General features: G+C 42.7%; 1 protein-coding gene across 1 annotated transcript; it reads right to left on the bottom strand.

Moving 5' to 3' along the window:
- Positions 1 to 8,088: 8,088 nt before the first annotated feature.
- On the bottom strand, positions 8,089 to 21,863 carry sar1b (secretion associated, Ras related GTPase 1B). The gene is made up of 7 exons (XM_008401941.3): positions 21,672 to 21,863; positions 18,506 to 18,581; positions 14,940 to 15,059; positions 14,785 to 14,850; positions 12,749 to 12,852; positions 12,187 to 12,318; positions 8,089 to 9,449 (listed from the first exon to the last, which is right to left on the bottom strand). Exons 2-7 carry the CDS (start codon positions 18,561 to 18,563, stop codon positions 9,333 to 9,335), a joined length of 597 nt encoding a protein of 198 aa, XP_008400163.1. The 5' UTR covers positions 18,564 to 18,581; positions 21,672 to 21,863; the 3' UTR covers positions 8,089 to 9,332.
- Positions 21,864 to 24,211: the final 2,348 nt, after the last annotated feature.

Here is a 24,211-nt window from a genome sequence, read left to right as displayed (position 1 = left end):
AGAAACACTCGCTCTCCTCTCCTTGACCTATAAATTAACTTTTCTCCCTCAGGTTTAAAACTTGACAGTTTTGCTGAATTTTTGCCTTGTAAAATTCTTTATTTTCTAATGAAGCGTTCATGGGGTTGTTGGTACAAACTCCAGTTGCTGAAGTCAGATTTGATCTGAAAAGCTGGCGGTTTGAATCCCAGGCGTTCAGTGAAGCAGGATCGTGGCCTTCTCGCCTCCTGCTGTCGTATTTGTCCTCATGAAGGTGTTCATGTTTTCCTCTGGCGTCCATTCCTCCTCCACTCCGCTTCGGTTCTTCGATACAATAATATGAATGTTGCAGGAGTTAATCCTTCTGTATTCTTTGTTTCAAAGAATGTTGTGCCATTTGTGAATAGCAGAGAGAACTATTGAACATATATGAGAAAGAAGAGCTATTTTAAATTATTTTTTGGCTTTTTTTGCTATATTTATTTTGTTGTATTAGAATCTTATTTGTAGGAGGGAAACAAAAAAAATCTAAAACTGTATTTTTCATTAGTGCAAAAAAACCTATTTTCTTCCTTTTTGTACAATTTCAATGTTTTAAGCGAGACTTTAAAAAGCAATATGATGATGATGATGATGATGATGACGATGATGATGATGATGACGATGATGATGACGATGATGATGATGATGACGATGATGATGACGATGTTTCCTGTAACTGCATGCTGTTTGTGTTGCCTTAATAATGGCTGCATCCACCATGTCCAACCCTTCTGCTGTCCTTTCCTCACAAATCAACCTCCAAAAGGACTTCTGGTCCCATCTGATCCGGTCCCATGTGATCCGGTCCCATCTGATCTGGTCCGGTCCCATCTGGTCCGGTCCCATCTGATCTGGTCCGGTCCCATCTGATCCGGTCCAGTCTCATCTGGTCCGGTCCCATTTGGTCCGGTCCCATCTGGTCCGGTCCCATCTGGTCCAGTCCCATCTGATCCGGTCCCATCTGACCCAGTCCCATCTGATCCGGTCCCATCTGATCCAGTCCGGTCCCATCTGATCCGGTCCGGTCCCATCTGACCCGGTCCAGTCCAGTGCAGTCAATAAAGCAGTGCTTTCTGTGTACGTAAACCTCTCTGCCTCTTTTCCTCACACACTCGTTCAACATCGATTATGTTCTTTATCGTCTTTATCATCTTTTCTCTGCAGCTCTGGTAAAAACTAATGCACCAAATTTTATGTTCTGATTTTATTTGTATTGATTTTTGGGGCAGGAAAGTTTCGCACCATTCAGTTCTCATGAAGTTAAACGTGTCCAGATTAACAAACTGTAAATACTGAAGTCTGCTGACTAGAGACGCAGAAACCATTTAAATCTGAACTGATTGTTGGATGTAAAGTAGAAATGATTTTAAATATTATGCTTTTCCACAGTTCAGCTCTTTAGTTATTTTCTCCTGAGACAATCAGGCTGAAGTTACTGTCAGCTTATGATCCTGAGTCTGCAGGTGAAAAGTTCAATCACGACTGAAGTGGCATCGAACCAAAAACAGGAAAATCTCCATTTAAAGTGTCTAAAATGAAAATGTGCAAAACTAACAGACATTAAACAGGAACGACAAACTTCCTTTGTCCTTCAATGAAAAACTTCTGCTGCTGAAACAAGGAATCCAGTGAAGTTTCATCCCCCAGCAGGTCGACCATCATTTACCTCATTAATCTGCAGCTGCGATGAAAGTCCAACAGTTTGTCTGTCTGGGTGAAACGGGCTGAAAGTTACTGAGCAGCACTGCAGTATTTTACTTCACTCATAAAACTTTCACTTCAAACGTTGTTTACCAGATTCAGTTTTCTGGATTTTTATTTTCCATCCAATAATTCATGAAACAGCAACAATGAAGTTGACTTGATCCTCTGCAGGATCTTTTTCTGGATCTACTGCATTTCAAACTCTAGTAGATTTTCTTACATCTGAATCATTTATTTTGTTTCAGATTAAACTCTGGATCTCATCCTGTTTGGTTTTGGGTAAAAGTCACTGAACATGTTTTCCTGCTCACTATAAAACCAGACTGGTGCAACAAAATCTGACTTTAACTTATTTAACTAAAATTCATCAAAAGTTGATGCAGCATTTTTTTATTTTTTTTAGTATTTTTACCCCAAAAACATTTGGATGCCTTTTAATCAGGCAAATGTCCAAAATCCTTTTTCATTTTGGGGGATGCAGTGATTTACACTCATCCTTACAAAATGTCTGAATACTTTTATTGTTGCATGATAGGTTTATTGTTGAACAGGTAAAATTCAAATTGTTCCGACTTGAAAGTTTTGGTGCATTTAACAAAAAGTTATGACACCATTTTTTCCCCAAACCATCAGATCATAGGAATCCAGTTCCTAAAATCCAGTTCCGTCATTCAGCAAATGTAAAAAATGTCTGAGGGAAACTCAGTGGCGCAACTACACATTATTCAGGTGGATGCGAAAACATAGATCGCCCCCCCCTCTTCCCCCCTCCGAGGTAAGGAGCGAACCCCCCCCCCCCACCCCCTCCTCCTCCTCCGAGGCGAGGGTACGTGAAGGGTAAAACTCGCTACATTTACCTCGTTATGTGCGCGATGTGAAGGAGCGTAAGGCGCTGAAGTGTCCGGGAAAACCTCATCGGCGCGCCGCCCCCTCCAGACGGGGTTTTGGCGCCCCCTCCAGACGGGGTTTTTGGCGCCCCCTCCAGACGGGGTTTTTGGCGCCCCCCTCTGGTGCTGCGCCCCTATGCGCTGCATGCCCTGCACACCCACTTTTTGCGCCACTGGGGAAACTTCCCAAGCAGAACTTTTAATTCTAGAGGCGTTTTGACTGAATACAACAGGCTGGAAGCAGCCAGGAGTTAAAATGAGAAGCAAAGTAATTTAGGACGTTCAGGGCAAGTAGATGAATATTAAATACCGACTGAAGGCGATCTGATCTGCAGCACCATGAAATCCAGCTGCCAACACTTCATGCAAGCAGCTCACTGCTCTTCATCGATCCCTCAACAAACTGTCGACTAATGAGCTTCCAGCACGGAGCCGCTCAATGGCGCCTTTTCCGAATGTGTCGCATCGGGGAGGAAACCGTTGGCCAACTCCTGTCTTCTCGATCAGGACGGCAAGAACTGGCAGACCGGACTGACCAACGTGAGCCAACAGCAGCCTGAAGTCACACGAGAGGAAAAACTGAGGAGGAGGAGCTGAAGCTCCACCTTCAGCTTCTAGAGACGGATCCAGTAGAACCGTTAATCCACCGGATTAATCCCTTAATCCACGGCGAGGACGTGACTGTCAACAGGAGGAAGATTAATTACTACCTGTGCAATCAATAAATATATTGATTTCATTGTTCCATTTAATTAAAAATAGTTTATACTGAGTAGTATTACTGTGTTTAATGGATAAAAACAGATTTCTGACTCAGATTTAAGCCAAAATTGTCTATTTTCTTAGAAATTGGACTTAAAATTAGATTTTCCATCAATTCTGAGGTTAAAATCAAAATTGTAAGGAACAAAAATGCATTTCTAAAGTGTAAAGCAGTATAGCATACATTATATAAACCTTTTGTTTTCAGTGTATTTGCATAATTTATTGACAATCCCTGTAGTAAAATTAAACAAAAACGATGCAGGTTTCAATTTAAACAAAAACTTAAAAGCCCTCAAGTTTACAGTGATTAAAGAGACGAAGGTTAACCAGAGGAATGAAGGCAGTGATGCGCAGCGCGGATCTGATTTCCGTCTGCAGGAGAACCTGATTCAGGCCAAATCCTCCTCATCCTCATCACAGACCAAATATTTCCTGTTCTGCTCATGAAGCTGCTGTTCTGCTTCAGAGGAGCGTTTGTTCTCCAAGCTGCAGCTGATCGGGTTTCATCTTTCTGAAAGCACAAAGTTATCTGAGCAATTAAGAATTCAGACAAAACCTAAATACAGAAAAGCCCCTTTGATGCCAGTTCAGGGTTTTTATATATAAAAAATCTAATCTGCACCATCGGCGTAACATTTATCTGCTTTATTATTATAAACGACGAGTATGAATGAAAATACTGTAACTAGTTACATCTATTTACTTGGGTAACTTTTGAAAATATGTACTTTTAGCAGCATGTTTACTATGCTGTACTTTTTACTTGAGTACTTTTATTTTGAAGTATTTTTACTCGTTAAATTTCTGGATTTTCTTCACTGAATGAAAACAAACATGTTTTAACCAGAAACTCGGACACAAACCTGCAGTTTCTGTTAGTTTAACTGATTTGAAACCATTTTATTTTGGCTTGATTTTCTTATTGACATTGTTAAAAATGTCCACTTAACTTTTGGGTCCATCTGATGTCATTTTTAAATCTTAAATGATTGATCATTTGATCAGTTACTTGCGTTGACTTTTTACTGTTGAAGTAATTCTACTCTTCAGTATTTTTCTTTGTTTTCAGGTTTTGGGGGCGAAATTAAATCTGATGCTGTAACTGTGCGGATTTCCACTGAGCTGCTTTATCCAGCAGAGGGCGCTCAAGGGCTCGTTTCATGTAGGCCAGATCTCTAAAATATAAAAGTGCAAAGTTGAGCACATTTATGGATGTTATGATGCGTTTGAACTTTAACCTTTTAGTTTGTAGGACTGGAGAGACATTCAAGAGTCAACTACTCTTGAAACGATGCATTTAGTAGCTTAAGGTAATAACTATCCACTCAAAGCTATTCACAAGTTTATCGTTTTTAAAAAAAACTAAACCCAAGAAGGAAAAAATATAAGATATTACATAAAATGTAGCACTTCCTGCTCAGGGGAGGTTTTACCTGAATTATCAGGAAGGATTTTATCCATTTTGAGTCACCATTAATTTTATTATAATAAAAAAATAACCATAAAATATAAATAGTCCAGACCAAATGAGCATCAGCCTTATTTGAGGATTTACGTCATCTCCATCAAACATGATAAACGTTTTGTGTGTTTTGAGCACCACCTAGTGGCAGCGTTGAGCACTGCTCATGCCAACAGCATTACACAACACCCCGTTATGTAATCAGTTGAAACCAGCTCGTTTCAGCGCTCAGGTTAGAAATAAAACACATGCAACATCAAAAATTAACCAGGATACAATTCTTTCTTCTAAACGTGATTATTAAAGTAGCGATATTTTAACATGTTTTCATCGATTTCAGAGTTTTAAATCCAAGTTTTCCAATAGAGCAACAGAAATACCAGTCCAATCAGATCATCTTTTTCCTTCATTAGTGATTTAATATTTGGAGAATTCAAATCACAAAGCGAAAGAGGATGAGTCCCGACACATGGCGCTGCTGAACCGGCCTTCAGGGCCCGCTGCGTGTTTGGGTTTCAAAATGTTCACTTATAACAAGTCGGAGGAGCACAAGCAGAAACAACAGCAACAGGAAGCTGAAGCGACGCCGCAGTCGCTGCAAAACCCTCAGCCTGTTCAAAGCGCTATGAAGCTGGCGAATAAAAAAATCACCATTTAAAATAAACCAAGATCAGCCTGGTGGGGGGCAAATAAAGCCTGGCCCACCAGGCTGGTGAAACACTGGAGAAAACCTGACTTCTGTTCTAAGCAGGAACAGTTTCTGTACTTCTACATTTCTCTGGGCTGCTCTTGGTCCGTTTCCCTGCCGGACCGGGTCAACCAGAGGCATCTCTGGGACACCCAAACCCCTCCACCACGATGAGGAGGCAGCCCCCGGAGGGGAAATGAACCAGGAACAGGTTAACTGATCTGGGAGAGGCCTGCAGGTGGCGCTAGAGGAAGACCTGACGGTAGCAACTGGTGGAAAACGGCTCAGATTCATTTTAATAAGAATTTAAATGTTTTATTACATTTGGGGTCAAACGGGACAATGAGCAATAAAACAATGCAAAGATACTTTGATCAAAGGGAAATTAAATGCATAACTAGTCTATATGGAAGATCATATTGGAATGAACTTAACTTTGTTTCTCTCTCCAGCAGCTCCACCTGATCCGGCTTCTGATTGGCTGGTTCCTTCCTGGAGGAGGAGGGCACCAGCTGGCATGATGCTGCCATCACCTGACCGGTCTCCCTCTCCTGCTGTCAACTCTTCACTCCATGACTGTAGAAGGTTCTCCTGACCAGCTGACCTGTCGTCTCTCTGCTCCAGTCGGTTGTTTCAGATGGCTGCTGGTTCTGGTTCTGCTGGAGGTTTCTTCCTGTTACAGGAGAGTTCTTCCTCTCCACTGTGGCTATATGCATGCTCCGCATGAGGGATTGATGTAAAGACGACACAAGCGAGTGGCTGTGGCCCCCTGCTGGTCAGGAGGACTGAAGTCTGCTGGGTCAGGTGATGGCAGCATCATGCCAGCTGGTGCCCTCCTCCTCCAGGAAGGAACCAGCCAATCAGAAGCCGGATCAGGTGGAGCTCCAATGGAGAAAACAGCAAATAATGTCGAACAGAGAGTGATCAGCCTGATTGTAAATCCCTTTAATATCCATAATCGATTTGCTGCATGGGGGCTGCACAGTGGTGCAGTTGGTAGAGCTGTTGCCTTGCAGCAAGAAGGTTCTGGGTTCGATTCCCGGTCTTTCTGCATGGAGTCTCCATGTTCTCCCTGTGCATGGTGGGTTTTCTCCAGGTACTCCGGTTTCCTCCCACAGTCCAAAAACATGACTGTCAGGTTAATTGGTCTCTCCAAATTGCCCCTAGGTGTGAGTGTGTGTGTGTGTGCATGGTTGTGTGTCTCTGTGTTGCCCTGCGACAGACTGGCGACCTGTCCAGGTGACCCCGCCTCTCGCCCGGAACGTTAGCTGGAGATGGGCACCAGCACCTCCCGACCCCACTGAGGGACAAGGGTGCAAGAAAATGGATGGATGGATTTGCTGCATGTTCTAGATGAGCTTCTGTCCAGAACAGCTGATCCAAATGACTGCATGAACATCAGGTGCTGCAGAAACCAGTTCATCACCCAGAGATACAATCCAGGTGTTTCAGAAGGGAAACACCTGAAACATGCAGGACAGGGAGGAGAAACTCTGTTTTAGTAAGAACATTTATCTCTAATGCCGTTTTAGATTAGTTTATATAACTTAAACTGTTACTCCAGTTCACATTTACTTATGAAGTAATTGTGTAAATGTGTCACTGACTTATTAAAACTCTCCTCTCTATTCATCCTGTCAGAACAACGAGGTCCAGTCAGACGTTTTCAGTTTGATTTGTTGTTTTCTAAGAAAGCAACAAGACATGAAGTGACAACAGTCCAGCCAAATCATCTTTATTCTTCATTTTACATTTAGAGAATTCAAATCACAGGTTTTGTGTCTGGATAGTAAATTTATTCATTTCTAACGATGGACAAGCTTAGACCAAATTCTGCAAGCTGTTGCTTTATAGGACAGAGGCTCACATTTCGTCACCCGACTGGCAGGAATGTTCATCTTTACTTTTATATTTTTTCTATGGTGGAATGAAGATGCAAGGAATTTAAAATATATTTTAAAACAGAAACAAGATGCAAAGTTTGAACTTATTGCTACTTTTCCAAACAGGCTGAAATGTGGAATGGACACAGATACAGACGTTTAATGTTCATTCACTTCTTTACAGACCTCACTGGTCCCACAGAGGCGTCAGCTTTTGAATTTGAGCTAAAAAAGAAATTAATTTTTTTTTATTCCCACTAACATTTATTCTGTTTTTGTCTTTTTGGTCATTATTAAATATTTCATAAAACAAAATTGAACAAACTTTAGTTATTTGTGAGTCACGTTTCCAAAACCTTGCTCATGCCACAGCCTGTTTAATAGATCTGAGCCCAGACTTTGACTAGGCCATTCCAGAACCCTCCTGATTTCAGACATAAATTATATGCATCAGGTTCTGTTAAATATTAAAAGTTGTGGAAAAAAGCACAACTTGCATCCTTTATTACACATTTTAATCATTGTTGCCAGATTGTTTCCATTAATTTTGGAAATATTTTGGATTTTCTTTAGTAAACACAGGATAAAAATAATATTTTCCTCCACATTTGTGTTGACAATTCATGTAAATATTTACATTTTGCTCCTGAAAAGCACAAATAAAATTAGATTGATTGATCCGATTATTCATTGCAAACATTTATTACATTTTTTAATGATGCAAACAACAGCAGGTCCCATTCATGTTGGAACATCTCATTACTTATTCATGAGGGACGAAAGAGACACACAGGGACAGATTAAAGTATATTATGCACATTTCCATTGTTTCCTTAAAAAAACATGACAATCATCTCTAGTTGGTAATTTTGGCATCGTCGTCCCTCGTACAGAGTTAATAATAGCTCTTAAAAATAATCAAAAGAACAAGGCATGCATAATAGTTCCTGTTAATGTTTCAAAGGATCCCACTCAGAAATAGAAAATCCATGTACGATGTTTGTGTACATTTCATGTGTTTATATTTAACATGGTCCCTTTGCTGGAGGTGTTCTGGGCTACCTGTCTACCTGTCTGTCTACCTGTCTGTCTGTCTACCTGTCTGTCTACCTGTCTCATCCTGCCAAACGTCTCACTTGCTTCTAATATTGCCTAATTTCAACCAGCGTCTCTTTAATCCTCCCTCGTCTCTTTATGGCGTGTTACGGATTCCTTTAAACATCCATCGTTGCGTCAGCTGAACATTGTGATATCTACATAATTTTATCAAAGAGTTATTATAGCCAGTATCATATTCTATTTTAAAACGAAAACCAGAGCGAAGTCGGCTCCGTTTTAAAAAGGGAGGCGGCTCAGAGGCTGGACAGAGAGAGAGATGTGGATCTAACGTGTGATGCACTAAACGCTCCATTCAGACACACGGGGAAACAGCCAAATGTGTGATGCTGAGGGCCATTTTTAGATTTACTCCAACCATGTCAAAGAAAACACTGATTAAATACAACGTGGAATGAATTTACCTGTTAGAAAAGTGTCCTGCTGTGTGGCCGTCTGAGTTTGGGGGAAGGAAGAAGTTTATTCAGCAACAGAATCAAACAGATTTAAACTTCAGAGTGTCGGAAGAGGAGGACAGCAAACGACAGACATGGTGTAGAAAAGATTCAACCATTTCAACGTGACGCCCTGCCTCGAGGACAACATGACATAAAAATAAAGATGATGATGAAAGTGAGTGTGAACCAAATGTTCGACCAATAAAAGTCTATTGGGGTCGAGTCGTACTGGTTTCTCTGGAGGCGAAGGCAGACTTGATTAACCGAACGGGGCTGAGAGGATGATGATGATGATGATGGCGGCGGAGGCGTCTGGAACGGCTGGTTTTGGCGCCCCCTAGCGACGGTGTAGTGGGAGGCGGGGCCGGTTTAGTCGATGTACTGGGACAGCCAGCGGAAGCCCTCGCCGTAGCCCTGCCTCTTCAGCACGCTGCACATGAAGACCTCCAGCGGTCTCGTGTTCAGCTCCTTCATGGGAACGTTGCCCTGGAGACCAGACAGGTCCAAACATTCAGGTTCTATCCGACTGATCGGCGCCGAGCAGGAGCCGACGGAGAGGTAGGAGTCGATCACTAATCTATTCTGACAAATCCACTGACCACCTGAGCCGTTTTTATACATTAGAAATAACCACTTTAATAAAATACTCGTTTATTTAGTTTTAATAAAGGTGCACAGATTTATCAGAGCCGATTTCCTTCACTTCAGATCGGCTGATAATCGATGTGAAGCCGATGTTTTCCACCTCAGCAAAGGTCAGAGGTCAGAGGGCAGAGGTCAGACCGTCCCACCGGCAGACCGTCCCACCGGCAGACCGTCCCACCGGGAGACCGTCCCACCGGCAGACCGTCCCACCGGCAGACCGTCCCACCGACAGACTGTCCCACCGGGAGACTGTCTCACCGGCAGACCGTCCCACCGGGAGACCGTCCCACCGACAGACCGTCCCACCGGCAGACCGTCCCACCGGGAGACCGTCCCACCGGCAGACCGTCCCACCGGCAGACCGTCCCACCGGGAGACCGTCCCACCGGCAGACCGTCCCACCGGCAGACCGTCCCACCGGAAGACCGTCCCACCGACAGACTGTCTCACCGGCAGACCGTCCCACCGGGAGACCGTCCCACCGGGAGACCGTCCCACCGACAGACTGTCCCACCGGGAGACTGTCTCACCGGCAGACCGTCCCACCGGGAGACCGTCCCACCGACAGACCGTCCCACCGGGAGACCGTCCCACCGGCAGACCGTCCCACCGGCAGACCGTCCCACCGGGAGACTGTCTCACCGGCAGACCGTCCCACCGGGAGACCGTCCCACCGACAGACTGTCCCACCGGGAGACTGTCTCACCGGCAGACCGTCCCACCGGGAGACCGTCCCACCGACAGACTGTCTCACCGGCAGACCGTCCCACCGGCAGACTGTCCCACCGGGAGACTGTCTCACCGGCAGACCGTCCCACCGGGAGACCGTCCCACCGACAGACCGTCTCACCGGCAGACCGTCCCACCGGCAGACTGTCCCACCGGGAGACTGTCTCACCGGGAGACCGTCCCACCGGCAGACCGTCCCACCGGGAGACCGTCCCACCGACAGACTGTCCCACCGGGAGACCGTCCCACCGACAGACTGTCCCACCGGGAGACTGTCTCACCGGCAGACCGTCCCACCGGGAGACCGTCCCACCGGCAGACCGTCCCACCGGCAGACCGTCCCACCGGGAGACCGTCCCACCGACAGACTGTCCCACCGGGAGACTGTCTCACCGGCAGACCGTCCCACCGGGAGACCGTCCCACCGACAGACCGTCCCACCGGCAGACCGTCCCACCGGCAGACCGTCCCACCGGCAGACCGTCCCACCGGCAGACCGTCCCACCGACAGACCGTCCCACCGGGAGACCGTCCCACCGACAGACCGTCCCACCGGGAGACCGTCCCACCGGCAGACCGTCCCACCGGCAGACCGTCCCACCGGCAGACCGTCCCACCGGCAGACTGTCCCACCGGGAGACTGTCTCACCGGCAGACCGTCCCACCGGGAGACCGTCCCACCGGCAGACCGTCCCACCGGCAGACCGTCCCACCGGGAGACCGTCCCACCGGCAGACCGTCCCACCGGGAGACCGTCCCACCGACAGACTGTCCCACCGGGAGACCGTCTCACCGGCAGACCGTCCCACCGGGAGACCGTCCCACCGACAGACCGTCTCACCGGCAGACCGTCCCACCGGCAGACTGTCCCACCGGGAGACTGTCTCACCGGCAGACCGTCCCACCGGGAGACCGTCCCACCGACAGACTGTCTCACCGGCAGACCGTCCCACCGGCAGACTGTCCCACCGGGAGACTGTCTCACCGGCAGACCGTCCCACCGGCAGACCGTCCCACCGGCAGACCGTCCCACCGGGAGACTGTCTCACCGGCAGACCGTCCCACCGGGAGACCGTCCCACCGACAGACTGTCCCACCGGCAGACCGTCCCACCGGGAGACCGTCCCACCGGCAGACTGTCCCACCGGGAGACTGTCTCACCGGCAGACCGTCCCACCGGCAGACTGTCCCACCGGGAGACCGTCTCACCGGCAGACCGTCCCACCGGCAGACCGTCCCACCGGGAGACCGTCTCACCGGCAGACCGTCCCACCGGGAGACCGTCTCACCGGCAGACCGTCCCACCGGCAGACCGTCCCACCGGGAGACCGTCTCACCGGCAGACCGGCCCACTGTAATTTATTAAAATACTGTTTTATTTTCCCTTTTCTCTGTATTGTAAACTGAACACAAACTGATCTTTGCAGTTTCAGAGTTAATTTGTCCTCATAAACATTAAACATTTTAAACCTGAACTGTCAGTTTTCTTATTTCTCTGCTAAAAAGCTGCAGACGTCTGTTAATAAATTATTTTATTTTGGACAGAAGTTGTTTATGTTTCATATGAATATATCTGTAAACAGCTGATTGGCTGTTATTTCCTGATAATCAGCTGGATTAGAGGCTGAACAACAAATGGAGTCACATGGAAAATTTAAATGTCATGTGGATTTTTCTATTCTCATATTTCCATATTTGAAAAACCTGAATCCAAATTCTGTTTTCAAAAACATAACAAAATGAGGGATGATGATGATGATCCTCTTTTATTCCCGTCAGTCTGTGAGTTATCTCAGCTTTTTATTTGTTTCTCCAACCATGAGCCAGACGTTTCGCTCCGTTTCCTCACCTTGCCTGTCGTCTGTCCGTATAATCCAAAACATTCGCGCAGCTTCTCCTCGCTCACGGCTTCAGGCCTGTCGATTTTGTTGCCCAGGATTAAGATAGGCACATTTCCGATGGTCTCGTCTGTCATCAACGCCTAGAAAGGTGGATAAAAAAAGAGCTTTAATTATAGATCATCACTGAAACGGTGAATGTGAGATTAAATCCCAATCCCAGCAAAAAGCATCCTGATCTGTAGAAATCCAACAATGTTTTTATTTTTGTAAATATGTTGTTAAAGTATTTTATACTCATATTATCTAAATTCTGTCCCAGCTGTTAACAAAATAATTCAAAGAAAAACCACAGAAAGCTCCTAGGTTTGATGATGAATAAACCTCCTCGCCTGGCAAAGAGCTCAGAAACGGCAGAAAGCTGAAAGTTTTCATCCCAGATTAACTTTCTATCTGTGCTGGAGAAAGACTTTGAGTCACATGTGCGGAAATTGTCCCAAGCCGAAACCTGAAATATATGATTTCAGGTTTCTGTCACAAACTCTTCCTTCACTAGAAGCAGCCGACACTCACATCAAGTTCTGCTTTAGATTCACTCATTCTCTGAAGGTCTGCACAATCCACGATGAAGACGATCCCGTTAATGGCAGGGAGGTAGGTTTTCCACACTCTCCGGGCTGCAGAGGCAAAAAACAACCAACTCGTCAGGTAAACTGAAGGTGAAAATAAAGAAAATCTCCATCTTTTTATAGAGCTGCTGCATGTTATAGTTTACAAAATGGAAATTCTGATCATGGGCTCAACGCCGGAGGGTAAAAGGACGATTCTTTTCTACCCATAGCAGCGCAGCAGCAACGGGAAAATAACGCAGAATAACTGCTGAAGAATATCTCACAGCCACTGTTGTTCTTGCTACACAGACGCGTTGTCATAGCAACAGACAAGCCCACCGCTACATGAGGGTTCAACACTAAAAAACTCTCAAACTTTTTCACACACACAGAGCAGAACATTCAGTCGGTTACAGTTTTATGTTTTCAGGCTCGATGTTTGTTTAGTGAGTATTAATAATGAACGCTGCGGTAGATTAGCTACCGCTGCTATTAGCTGAGCTAACACAGTGGTGGTAGATTAGCTACCGCTGCCATTAGCTGAGCTAACACAGTGGTGGTAGATTAGCTACCGCTGCCATTAGCTGAGCTAACACAGTGGTGGTAGATTAGCTACCGCTGCCATTAGCTGAGCTAACACAGTGGTGGTAGATTAGCTACCGCTGCTATTAGCTGAGCTAAAACAGTGGTGGTAGATTAGCTACCGCTGCTATTAGCTGAGCTAAAACAGTGGTGGTAGATTAGCTACCGCTGCTATTAGCTGAGCTAAAACAGTGGTGGTAGATTAGCTACCGCTGCTTTTAGCTCAGCTAAAACAGTGGTGGTAGATTAGCTACCGCTGCCATTAGCTCAGCTAAAACAGTGGTGGTAGATTAGCTACCGCTGCTATTAGCTGAGCTAACACAGTGGTGGTAGATTAGCTACCGCTGCCATTAGCTGAGCTAACACAGTGGTGGTAGATTAGCTACCGCTGCCATTAGCTGAGCTAACACAGTGGTGGTAGATTAGCTACCGCTGCCATTAGCTGAGCTAACACAGTGGTGGTAGATTAGCTACCGCTGCCATTAGCTGAGCTAACACAGTGGTGGTAGATTAGCTACCGCTGCCATTAGCTGAGCTAACACAGTGGTGGTAGATTAGCTACCGCTGCTATTAGCTGAGCTAAAACAGTGGTGGTAGATTAGCTACCGCTGCTATTAGCTGAGCTAAAACAGTGGTGGTAGATTAGCTACCGCTGCTATTAGCTGAGCTAAAACAGTGGTGGTAGATTAGCTACCGCTGCTTTTAGCTCAGCTAAAACAGTGGTGGTAGATTAGCTACCGCTGCCATTAGCTCAGCTAAAACAGTGGTGGTAGATTAGCTACCGCTGCTATTAGCTGAGCTAAAACAGTGGTGGTAGATTAGCTACCGCTGCTATTAGCTGAGCTAACACGGTGGTGGTAGATTAGCTACCGCTGCTATTAGCTGAGCTAAAACAGTGGTGGCAGATTAGCTACCTCTGCGATTAGCTCAGCTAAAACAGTGGTGGTAGATTAGCTACCGTTGCTATTAGCTGAGCTAACACAGCAGTGGAAGATTAGCTAATTTAAACACCTGGTCCACTGATTTTAACTGAACCAAAAAACAGAATTCTGCAGCACATCTACATGTTAATTCTGTTATAGTCAAGCTAGCATAACTACCTAACTAACTAAGCTACTTCCATCTGATTCACTATTTTCCCTGATTGAAACAGTTTCCTGACCTTGTTATCTAGTTGCCGTTAGTAGCAAAGCACTCCGTCCATTTTTCTTTTATATATCTGACATACATGTAAGATTTAGCGCGTTATGCTGACAATTTGACAGCTAAAACCCATGCTAGTCATCGTTAGCGAGCAGATTTTCGCCCTGCAGCAGGAAGCTGCACACGGGATCTTGTGCATATGAAGTCATGCTGCAACAGGTCTGTGTGTGTATATATATATATATATATTAATTAAAAAAATGAATTACACACCTTGTGCGTGGCCTCCAAGGTCAAAGGTGGTGAATGTCATGCCAGCAATCGTCAGCTCCTCTGATGCTGGGTAAAGAAACCAAAATCCCAGATTTACAAACTGCTGCATTATGTTTCTAAATGATTAAATGTGCTAGATTATGGAAACAACTCACTTGGGTGTAAAGTTGGCACATGCTGTCCCAGTCTGTCATCTTTGAGCATGTGCAGTAGCGTCGTTTTGCCAGCATTGTCCAGGCCAAGAAATACTAACTTGCCCGATTTCTTGTACAGTCCTAAAATTAGAAACAAACTTAGATTTCCAAGGCGTCACAAATCTTAATACTAATCCAGATTCTAAGATGCTTTTTACATCTTGAAATCTCAAAGGGCTACAAAGGCCCAAAAAGAAAACAAGCAATTACAATGGATCAAAATACATGAATAAAAGTAGTTAAAATAAGCATCTAAGAAAATGAACAGGACATTTTGGTAATTTAGATTAAATATTTCTGCTGCATGCTACAAAAAAGGACAAAGTTTCTGTTCTTTGTTGCTTTTGTCTGAATTGTTTAAAGAACTAAAAGCAAACTCAACAACATCAGATCAAGTTCTTTATTATCTGTTATGTAACTATGGAAACAAATACGCTACAAATAAAACAGAAGCTGAATAAAAGCCATTTTAAAAGCCAGCAGGTCCAGCAGCAGGCCTGCTGTCTGACTGCTGAATGAGCTGATATTCTCAGAACGAGAACCTGGAAAAGGGCAAAGTGAAGCTTTCTGCTGTCCTGCACCACAAAGAAACATGCCAACGAGTTTGTTGCTTCACATGAAGTTTATGAAACTCTGCTCTGCTCCTGGACTTGATGTGAGAAAAGCAACATTCCTCCAAACTGGGCTGAATGAACGGATGAAAGGCGCAGACTGAAGCCAGTCCTCACTCAGCTGAGTCAGCACAGCAAAACGCGGAGGGTTTATAAGATCTGTGGCTGAGTCAGCGCCGCTGAACGTCATGGTTCCTCACAGCGCTGTGAGCAACCTGTCAAACTGGGAGAACTGGAACAGTCGCTGCGTGTCGCTCTGACTGAAACTGGAGCAGCGCACTGGGGAGCAGACCTACTGGTACACTGAGGAGACCTGGCGCTAGCGCCAATCTAGAGTCTAGTCCAAACCTAAAGCAGATGGGGGCGGGACCTGTGTTGCAAAGTCATATTTCCTTTGTTTGCTTCAAGAGATTAAGATTAGGAAGAGGATTAGGGCCACTGGAGAAATATAATCTGACTTTGGTCTCAGAATTTATCAAGATTAAAGTCAGAAGTTCAAAGAGGAAGTCAGAACTCGAAAGAAAAAAAACTAAAAAGGTCTGAATTCAGAGGAAAGAAACAATCAGAATTCAAAAGAAAAGTCAGAAATTTGAGCCCCAAATAAAAAAAAACTCAGAATTTGGAGGGAAAACATCAGAATTCTGAGATAAAATATATAAATCATATGTTTTGTCGTTTTCCAGTGGCTCTAATCCAGCGGTTCTTAACCTTTTCTGAGGTACCGAACCCCCAGTTGCATATGCGCATCATTCACCGAACCCTTCTTCTTATTCCAGCCGTATACCAGACTATAGAATCTGGTAAAAACTGTGAGCTTTGCTGAAGTAATTAAAGACACAAGTTCAAATCCCTGCTGAGTGGAGCTCCTTCAATCATGGCTCCTCCACAGCTCTGATTGGCTAAGCAATGTAACGTGATCCTCTGATTGGCTCAGCAATGTAATGTGATCCTCTGATTGGCTCAGCAATGTAACGTGATCCTCTGATTGGCTCAGCAATGTAATGTGATCCTCTGATTGGCTCAGCAATGTAACGTGATCCTCTGATTGGCTCAGCAATGTAACGTGACCCTCTGATTGGCTCAGCAATGTAACGTGACCCTCTGATTGGCTCAGCAATGTAACGTGATCCTCTGATTGGCTCAGCAATGTAACGTGACCCTCTGATTGGCTCAGCAATGTAACGTGATCCTCTGATTGGCTAAGCAATGTAACGTGATCCTCTGATTGGCTCAGCAATGTAACGTGATCCTCTGATTGGCTAAGCAATGTAACGTGACCCTCTGATTGGCTCAGCAATGTAACGTGATCCTCTGATTGGCTCAGCAATGTAACGTGACCCTCTGATTGGCTCAGCAATGTAATGTGATCCTCTGATTGGCTCAGCAATGTAACGTGATCCTCTGATTGGCTCAGCAATGTAACGTGACCCTCTGATTGGCTCAGCAATGTAACGTGACCCTCTGATTGGCTCAGCAATGTAACGTGATCCTCTGATTGGCTCAGCAATGTAACGTGACCCTCTGATTGGCTCAGCAATGTAACGTGATCCTCTGATTGGCTAAGCAATGTAACGTGACCCTCTGATTGGCTCAGCAATGTAACGTGATCCTCTGATTGGCTAAGCAATGTAACGTGATCCTCTGATTGGCTAAGCAATGTAACGTGATCCTCTGATTGGCTAAGCAATGTAACCTGATCCTCTGATTGGCTCAGCAATGTAACTTGATCCTCTGATTGGCTCAGCAATGTAACGTGATCCTCTGATTGGCTCAGCAATGTAACCTGATCCTCTGATTGGCTCAGCAATGTAACTTGATCCTCTGATTGGCTCAGCAATGTAACGTGATCCTCTGATTGGCTCAGCAATGTAACTTGATCCTCTGATTGGCTCAGCAATGTAACGTGATCCTCTGATTGGCTCAGCAATGTAACCTGATCCTCTGATTGGCTAAGCAATGTAACCTGATCCTCTGATTGGCTCAGCAATGTAACTTGATCCTCTGATTGGCTCAGCAATGTAACGTGATCCTCTGATTGGCTAAGCAATGTAACCTGATCCTCTGATTGGCTCAGCAATGTAACGTGATCCTCTGATTGGCTCAGCAATGTAACGTGATCCTCTGATTGGCTAAGCAATGTAACGTGATCCTCTGATTGGCTAAGCAATGTAACGTGATCCTCTGATTGGCTAAGCAATGTAACGTGATCCTCTGATTGGCTCAGCAATGTAACGTGATCCTCTGATTGGCTAAGCAATGTAACGTGATCCTCTGATTGGCTAAGCAATGTAACGTGATCCTCTGATTGGCTCAGCAATGTAACGTGATCCTCTGATTGGCTAAGCAATGTAACGTGATCCTCTGCAGCAAGTGATGGCAAAGCGGGGCGTCATCACGACTTTACACACGTGTGTCTTTACCGCCTGCAGAGGCTCCGCCGAACCCCTGGGGTTCGATCGAACTTCCTGGTTGACATTCTCTGTTCGACGTCAAAACATGGAAAAATCTCAGGACTCCCAGGAACAAACAGGCCACTGAATATTTAAACATCAAACTGAATCAGATCAGTTGTCATTTCTGAAGCTGATTTAGTTACAGAAGCAAAACTTGCAATAATGTTGGTAGTTTTTAAGCCGAAGAAATGAGTTGTTGTAAATATTTAACCAAACATTATTTTTTTCTGCCAGGGGGAAAAAAATGATATAAATTCAGCATTTTCTGAAAAGGTTTTGACAAACAAACATCTTTCATTTCTAATTCTCTTTAGCTGCATTAAATGTACATTAGCATATTAATTATTAGCATAGCATCTCTGACTGCAGGCTGTTTGCAGAATTGGTCTCAGCAGCGACTCTGAAGTGGAAACAAGCAGCAGCTTCACCATGTTCTGTAATTAAAGATGTGATAAAATCTCACCTAAAAACTGTAGTACGCTATTGAAACCGCTATAAATCCAATCGAACAGGAATGACATATCCGGAGCTGTTGAACTCTGCAAGACAAAACGAAAGAAAGGAGGAGAAGAAGAAGAAGACATTAATGGAGAAACAAGTATAAGGAAACAAAATGTTTCGTCTGTGGGAATCTAGTGGCTTCGGTTAAAACCGAACGCTAAATAAATACAGGAACGTTTCAGCACTTCAGCTGTTCTGGTGACAAAAGATGCAAACAGAGAAAATGTAGATTTTACAATTAAAATTAAACTGATGGAAAAGCAAAGACAGACATAAGTAAACCTTTAATTTAATAACATTTAATTATAATAATTGTATTTTTTGGAGACAAATCACAAGAAAGAAAGTTTTTTTTCTTTAATAAAAATGTATTGCAGAACAACGAAGCGTTTCTTCACCTCGTGATGAACTTTAGTTAGAACCAGAGCAACAATGTGGAAAACCTGCAAACTAAAGTTTATACATCACTACAAGTGTAAAGTCAAGAGCTCATTATGATTCATTTATAGTTTATTATCAGCTTATCCTACTTTTACAACCATGTAGCTCATTTTGTCTGTGGTTAAATACCAGAGGAGGCAGAAACTCGAGTAAAAGCAGAAATACTTCAACGTAATTTTACCCAAGTCTAAGCAAAAAGCAGCCAATCAGGAAATTACTCAAGACTAAAAAGAGTATTTGGTAAAAAGTTCATTCAAGGACTGAGTAACTGATCAAATTATCAACCATTTAATATTTAAAAATTCAGGGTTTCCCCAGAAAACCTGCTGGCGGCGGGAAACGTAAAAATACTACATGTTACAGAAAACGATACTTAAACCCACAACGTGTCTTAAAAGCAACAAATCAAACAATACAGTTAAAATGAAAATCAAGTATTTGCACTTTGTTTAATCCAAATTAAGCCAGGGGCCCCATCGGGCCCCATCGGGCCCCCAGGGGCCAGAAATGATGATGATATTTTAACACAGATACATAAATGCAACATTTATTTACTGAGACGATCGATGCTGCTGGATTTGATTCAATGGTTTCAGCAGATTGTTTAACATTTTAATTTAATTTTAAGGAGCTGGCAAGTTGTAAAAGTTCAAAGAACAATATTTATAGTTTGTAAAGCCTGGCGGGCTGCCAGGCTTAGAAAGCTCTGGAGGAAACCCTGAAATGACGACATCAGACGGACCAAAACATTCAGTTACGTGGAAATTTTGGTATTTTAAGGATCAAATTTACAATAAAACATACAAGAAAAAAAAATAAAATGTTTGTAAATCAGTTTGATTCAATGAAAAACTTGTGAAACTTTAAGAGAAGCTGCAGGTTTGAGTCTGTCTGGTGGATTTTTGGTTAAAACAAGTTGGTTTTTCATTCAGTGGGAAGAAAATGCAAATATTTTACTCAAGTAAGAGAAGAGATACTTCATAATAAACTTACTCAAGTAAAAGTAGTAAAAAAAGTCTTAAAAATACATTTTTAAAACATCAAGTAAATCCCATAAGTCAGAATGAGTTATAAAATTAAAAGTTTCCTCGTTAAGGATTGCTCACTGCCATCATCATCATCATCCTCAGTGGCCGATCCTGAAGCATACAGTGAGCCAGCGCTGACCTCCGGCCTTCATTACGCAACGTTCAAACAACTCCAGGGTTAAAGTATAAGGTAGATAAAGGTCAAGATCAGACAAATACAAAAAAAAAAACCAGTAAATGACAGAGCAGCTGATGTCAGACATGGTCTGATGCGCCAGAGAGGGAAACCAACTGAAGCTGAGACATTTCTTAAAGAACCAAACCTGAATGAAAGTCTGGAGTTTAGAGCATCGGACTGAAGAATGTAAATTTAATCTGCTACACAGACGTTTTATCTACATGCTGCTTACGTTTCTACCCGAGAGCCACCGCCCTGAGGCTCCCCCTATTCTGCTACCATCTTCTGTGAACTTTCATAAAGTCAAACTGTTCACCAATATAAACAACAATCTGATAAATGAGATTAATATTCTGGAGTTGCACCTCATTAATTCCCCATTTCAGTCAGTAAATTAAAATAAATGAAATGGGAAATCCATACTGGAAAGATAATGGGTTCAAGTCGTCTGACCTTTTGACCCCGGTCATTACAGCTGAGGTTACACATGCCATTTCTTTATGGAAAGGATAAAGATACAACAGTTTTCATTGCAGCCTAAATGTTATTACAGCAAACCAAACAAATGTCAAAAACCTTGATTAGGTTCAGAAAAACAGGAGTTAGGATGCAACTCCTGTGACGTCACTATCACCAGTGAATACAAATACATTTTCACAGTTTAGGTTTCCAAATTAAACAGCTTTTAACGGACTCGGTGTTTGTTTACCATTATAACAAACCATGGAGGCCAGAGTAATGTCAACAATGTTCTCTTATTACAAATATTTCACGATGCCATCCTACCAAAACGAATAAAACTTTTAAAAGTGTGTTTGTATTGCAGCGTCTGTCGCTCCTACATGTAATGGGCATGCAGTAAAGTTATATTTCTGCCCCAACTTTACACAGCAATGTTACCGTTAGCTGGGTCTGTTTAAACACATGCAACAGTCTCTCCTAACAAAACAATAAGAACCACCAGCCACTCTGGGATGGTGTGAAACCTACTTTGGGCTGCCGCACTTCTAAAGGTTTCATAACATTACAATGAGAACAAGCGACATTTTAGGTTACGTCAGATGAGACCTATGTCTTATGAAAAAAAAGCACTTGATTAATTTCAAATGATGGATAACAAATATTTTAGATCAACATCGGTTAACGACCTGAGAACAAGCTACGTGTCATATTCAGCAGGCGACGTCGCTTCGAGTCGCTACTAGCGGCGCTAGCTAATTAGCAGTTAGCTACACAAATAGTTATCTGATCGCCTAAACGCAGCGGGATTTGGAGTAACAATTGTGTTTCTCAATATAATATTACTAAATACTGTTGTTACGCCAAGAATAATACATGTGTAGTTAATATCAAGTTTAAAAAAGCTCAGTCGAAGCAAAGAAAAAGAATGCTAATGTAGCATCGTTAGCTACCGGGGAAACAAGCTAAAAAGCCGACCGCTCACCTCCGTTTTGGTTGTGAAATATGATCAAAACACTTACCGGTTGTTTAGATGTAGAATTATTTAAAGAGTGCCTACGCTCTAACAGTCATGTAAATTAATCTGTCGGTCAAGGGGAACGGGGAGAGCGGCTGCCAGGTCTTCCTCAGCCCTTTCGTATTTTGTTACTGAGCCACGACACTGCAATGGCTGTCCTGCTACTCCCCAGCCGCTTCCTGCTGGTGTCTCACCGACAGCCTTCCGGCAGGAGAGCTGAAGTAAACCAACACCCGAACGTTCCGTTATTCTCAATTCCACAAATTTACACCTAATGCAACAATTCAGTTTAGTTTAGTTTATAATAGAAAGCAGTACAGTATTATTAAATAAAAAGTTAAGCTTGTATTTAAACAAGAAGTTTAAATACAAGCTTAAAAAGCTTAATAAATATCTATGGTGGCAAACATCTGTACAATTTTAATGATTTTATAGTCACTACATTGAAATAAAGAAAACAAAGAAAGGAACAAGAAAATATATATTTTTTAAATAAACTAATTAGAATAATTAAAATAAATATAAAATAAAGGAAATAAAAGAAAACAAACAAATAAAAAATCTAAATAATAACAACTAAATAAAACAACTTGAATTAATAAGATAAATAAATAAAAACAAATACAAGAAATATTTTTATTTAAACAGATTTTAAAAATACAGGTTTGGAAAATAAAAATACCTTAGTCTGCTATTCATATGAAGTGAGGACTAAATCAAAATTTTGGTGAAACAGTGAGAAGTGTGCAGAAAAACAAACCAAATATTTCTGAGAATGAAGTGGATAAAAAATGAGAACTTATTAATTGGAAGCAATATTTCTGTTTTAATAATTAACATTATCACTTCTGGAGATTACCACAAAAGAGGAACAGTCTAACATCACAGGTGAGAAAATATCTTTAGTGTAGAAATGGCTTATAATTGTTTTAATTTCTTTAGAATAATAACAAAATTATGAAAATACAGCTTCTTGCTCTAATTCTTTCGTCTCATATTTTACTTTTGCTGTCAAAAAGGGAAAAATAATTGAGTGGTATTTTAATAGATTAATACAATATCATATGTGTTACTGAACAAAGCAAGAAACTAAAACAATAGAAAATAATTTTTAAGTTGTTGAATTGTCTTTTACCAAGTCTTATTTTTTAAAGTTACCAATGCGAAATGAATACATATTGTTGTAGTGATACTTTGATTAGGGAAATTCAAAATAGGTTCAATAATTTTGACGTTTGCTGCTGACTGAAATGGATTTAATTAAGTTTCTTTATTCTTCTCCAAACTCAATAATAACAAAACAAAGACTTGATGTTCCCACAACCCCTTGAGAAATATTTGCATTGAGGTGGCCCTCCACTTGATTTTAATAAAAATATCTGTTGTTTCAGTTTGATAATCCTGGTTATGTTTTTCACTGTTTCCCTGGTTTTCCGCCCATTACAAACTTTGCCTCTTCAAGAATCACTCGTGCAACAGGAGGAATTTCTCATTTTCCCTTTATTTGTCCAGCAAATAAGGCAGATCCAACACATTGTTTGCCACATTGTTAGCAGGACAGAACATGCACAGACAGCAATGCCTTTCTCTTTTGTTGTGGTGTTTTTACTCTGTTGTATTTAATTTCTCGTCTGACCTGTTTTTGTTGTTCTTCAAATGTATTTTTTAATAGATATTATGCAGTCAATGCAACCTTTTGCACTGTATCTACATGTCTGTTGAAAAGTCTTTAATTTACTTTATTTAATAATAGTTTATAATTAATTGAAAAATAACAATTATATTATGATATTATTTTATTTGTTACATTTGGTTAATTGCTATTGTTATTTTGTAAAGATAATTTTTTGCTCTTAAACGTGTATGAAATGCATCACTTCTTGAAAAAAACTTTAAATAAAGGTTCCATAAACATTCTCTTTTCAAAAACAGTGTTTTCAGTCAGAGGCCTCTTCAGATGCACTGCAACACAGACAGCTACAGGAGAGCTTTCCTGCCCACAGTCATCGACTTACATCCATCCATCCATTGTCTGTACACCGTTGTCCCTTGTCGGATCGGGAGGGGTGCTGGTGCCTCTCTAGCCAACATTTCGGGCGAGGGGGGTCACCTGGGTCACCAGTCTGTCACAGGGCAACACAGAGACAGACAGGACAAACAACCATCCACACACACACAAGGAGAATTTAGCGAGACCAATTAACCTAACAGCCACTGTGGGATTAAGCCGGAGTACCTGGAGAGAACCTCCCTGCAAACTCAAAGACCCCGGGCCGGGAGTCGAACCCAGGACCTTCTTGCTGCAGGGCAACAGTCACTGCACAGCCCCATCAAGTTACAATAACATTTAATATAACTTTGGAAGTAATAAAGTATGTTTTAATTGAATTTAAATTACATTAAATATGAAAATATTGTATATTCTACAGGTTGCCATTTGTAGGTTGGATTATAATTTATTGTTTTCCACTGTATATATGTACTATGAGATCAAAGCCAGCTCCAAAACAGTGCAAACATTGTAAGAAATATATACAGCATAAA

Source organism: Poecilia reticulata, chromosome 14 (genome assembly GCF_904066995.2).
Source record: "Poecilia reticulata chromosome 14, P_reticulata-male-v2, whole genome shotgun sequence".
Taxonomy (NCBI): Eukaryota; Metazoa; Chordata; class Actinopteri; order Cyprinodontiformes; family Poeciliidae; genus Poecilia; species Poecilia reticulata.
The sequence above is the reverse complement of the archived record's forward strand: the minus strand, read 5'-3'. Positions and strand labels throughout refer to the sequence as shown.

Coding starts and splice junctions, on each gene's coding strand:
- sar1b (XM_008401941.3), bottom strand. CDS start 18,563: ATGTCATTCCTGTTCGATTGGATTTATAGCGGTTTCAATAGCGTACTA. Junction 12,319..12,748: donor AATCTAAAGCAGAACTTGAT/GTGAGTGTCGGC, acceptor CCACCTTTCTAG/GCGTTGATGACAGACGAGAC. Junction 9,450..12,186: donor ACGGACAGACGACAGGCAAG/GTGAGGAAACGG, acceptor TCTGGTCTCCAG/GGCAACGTTCCCATGAAGGA.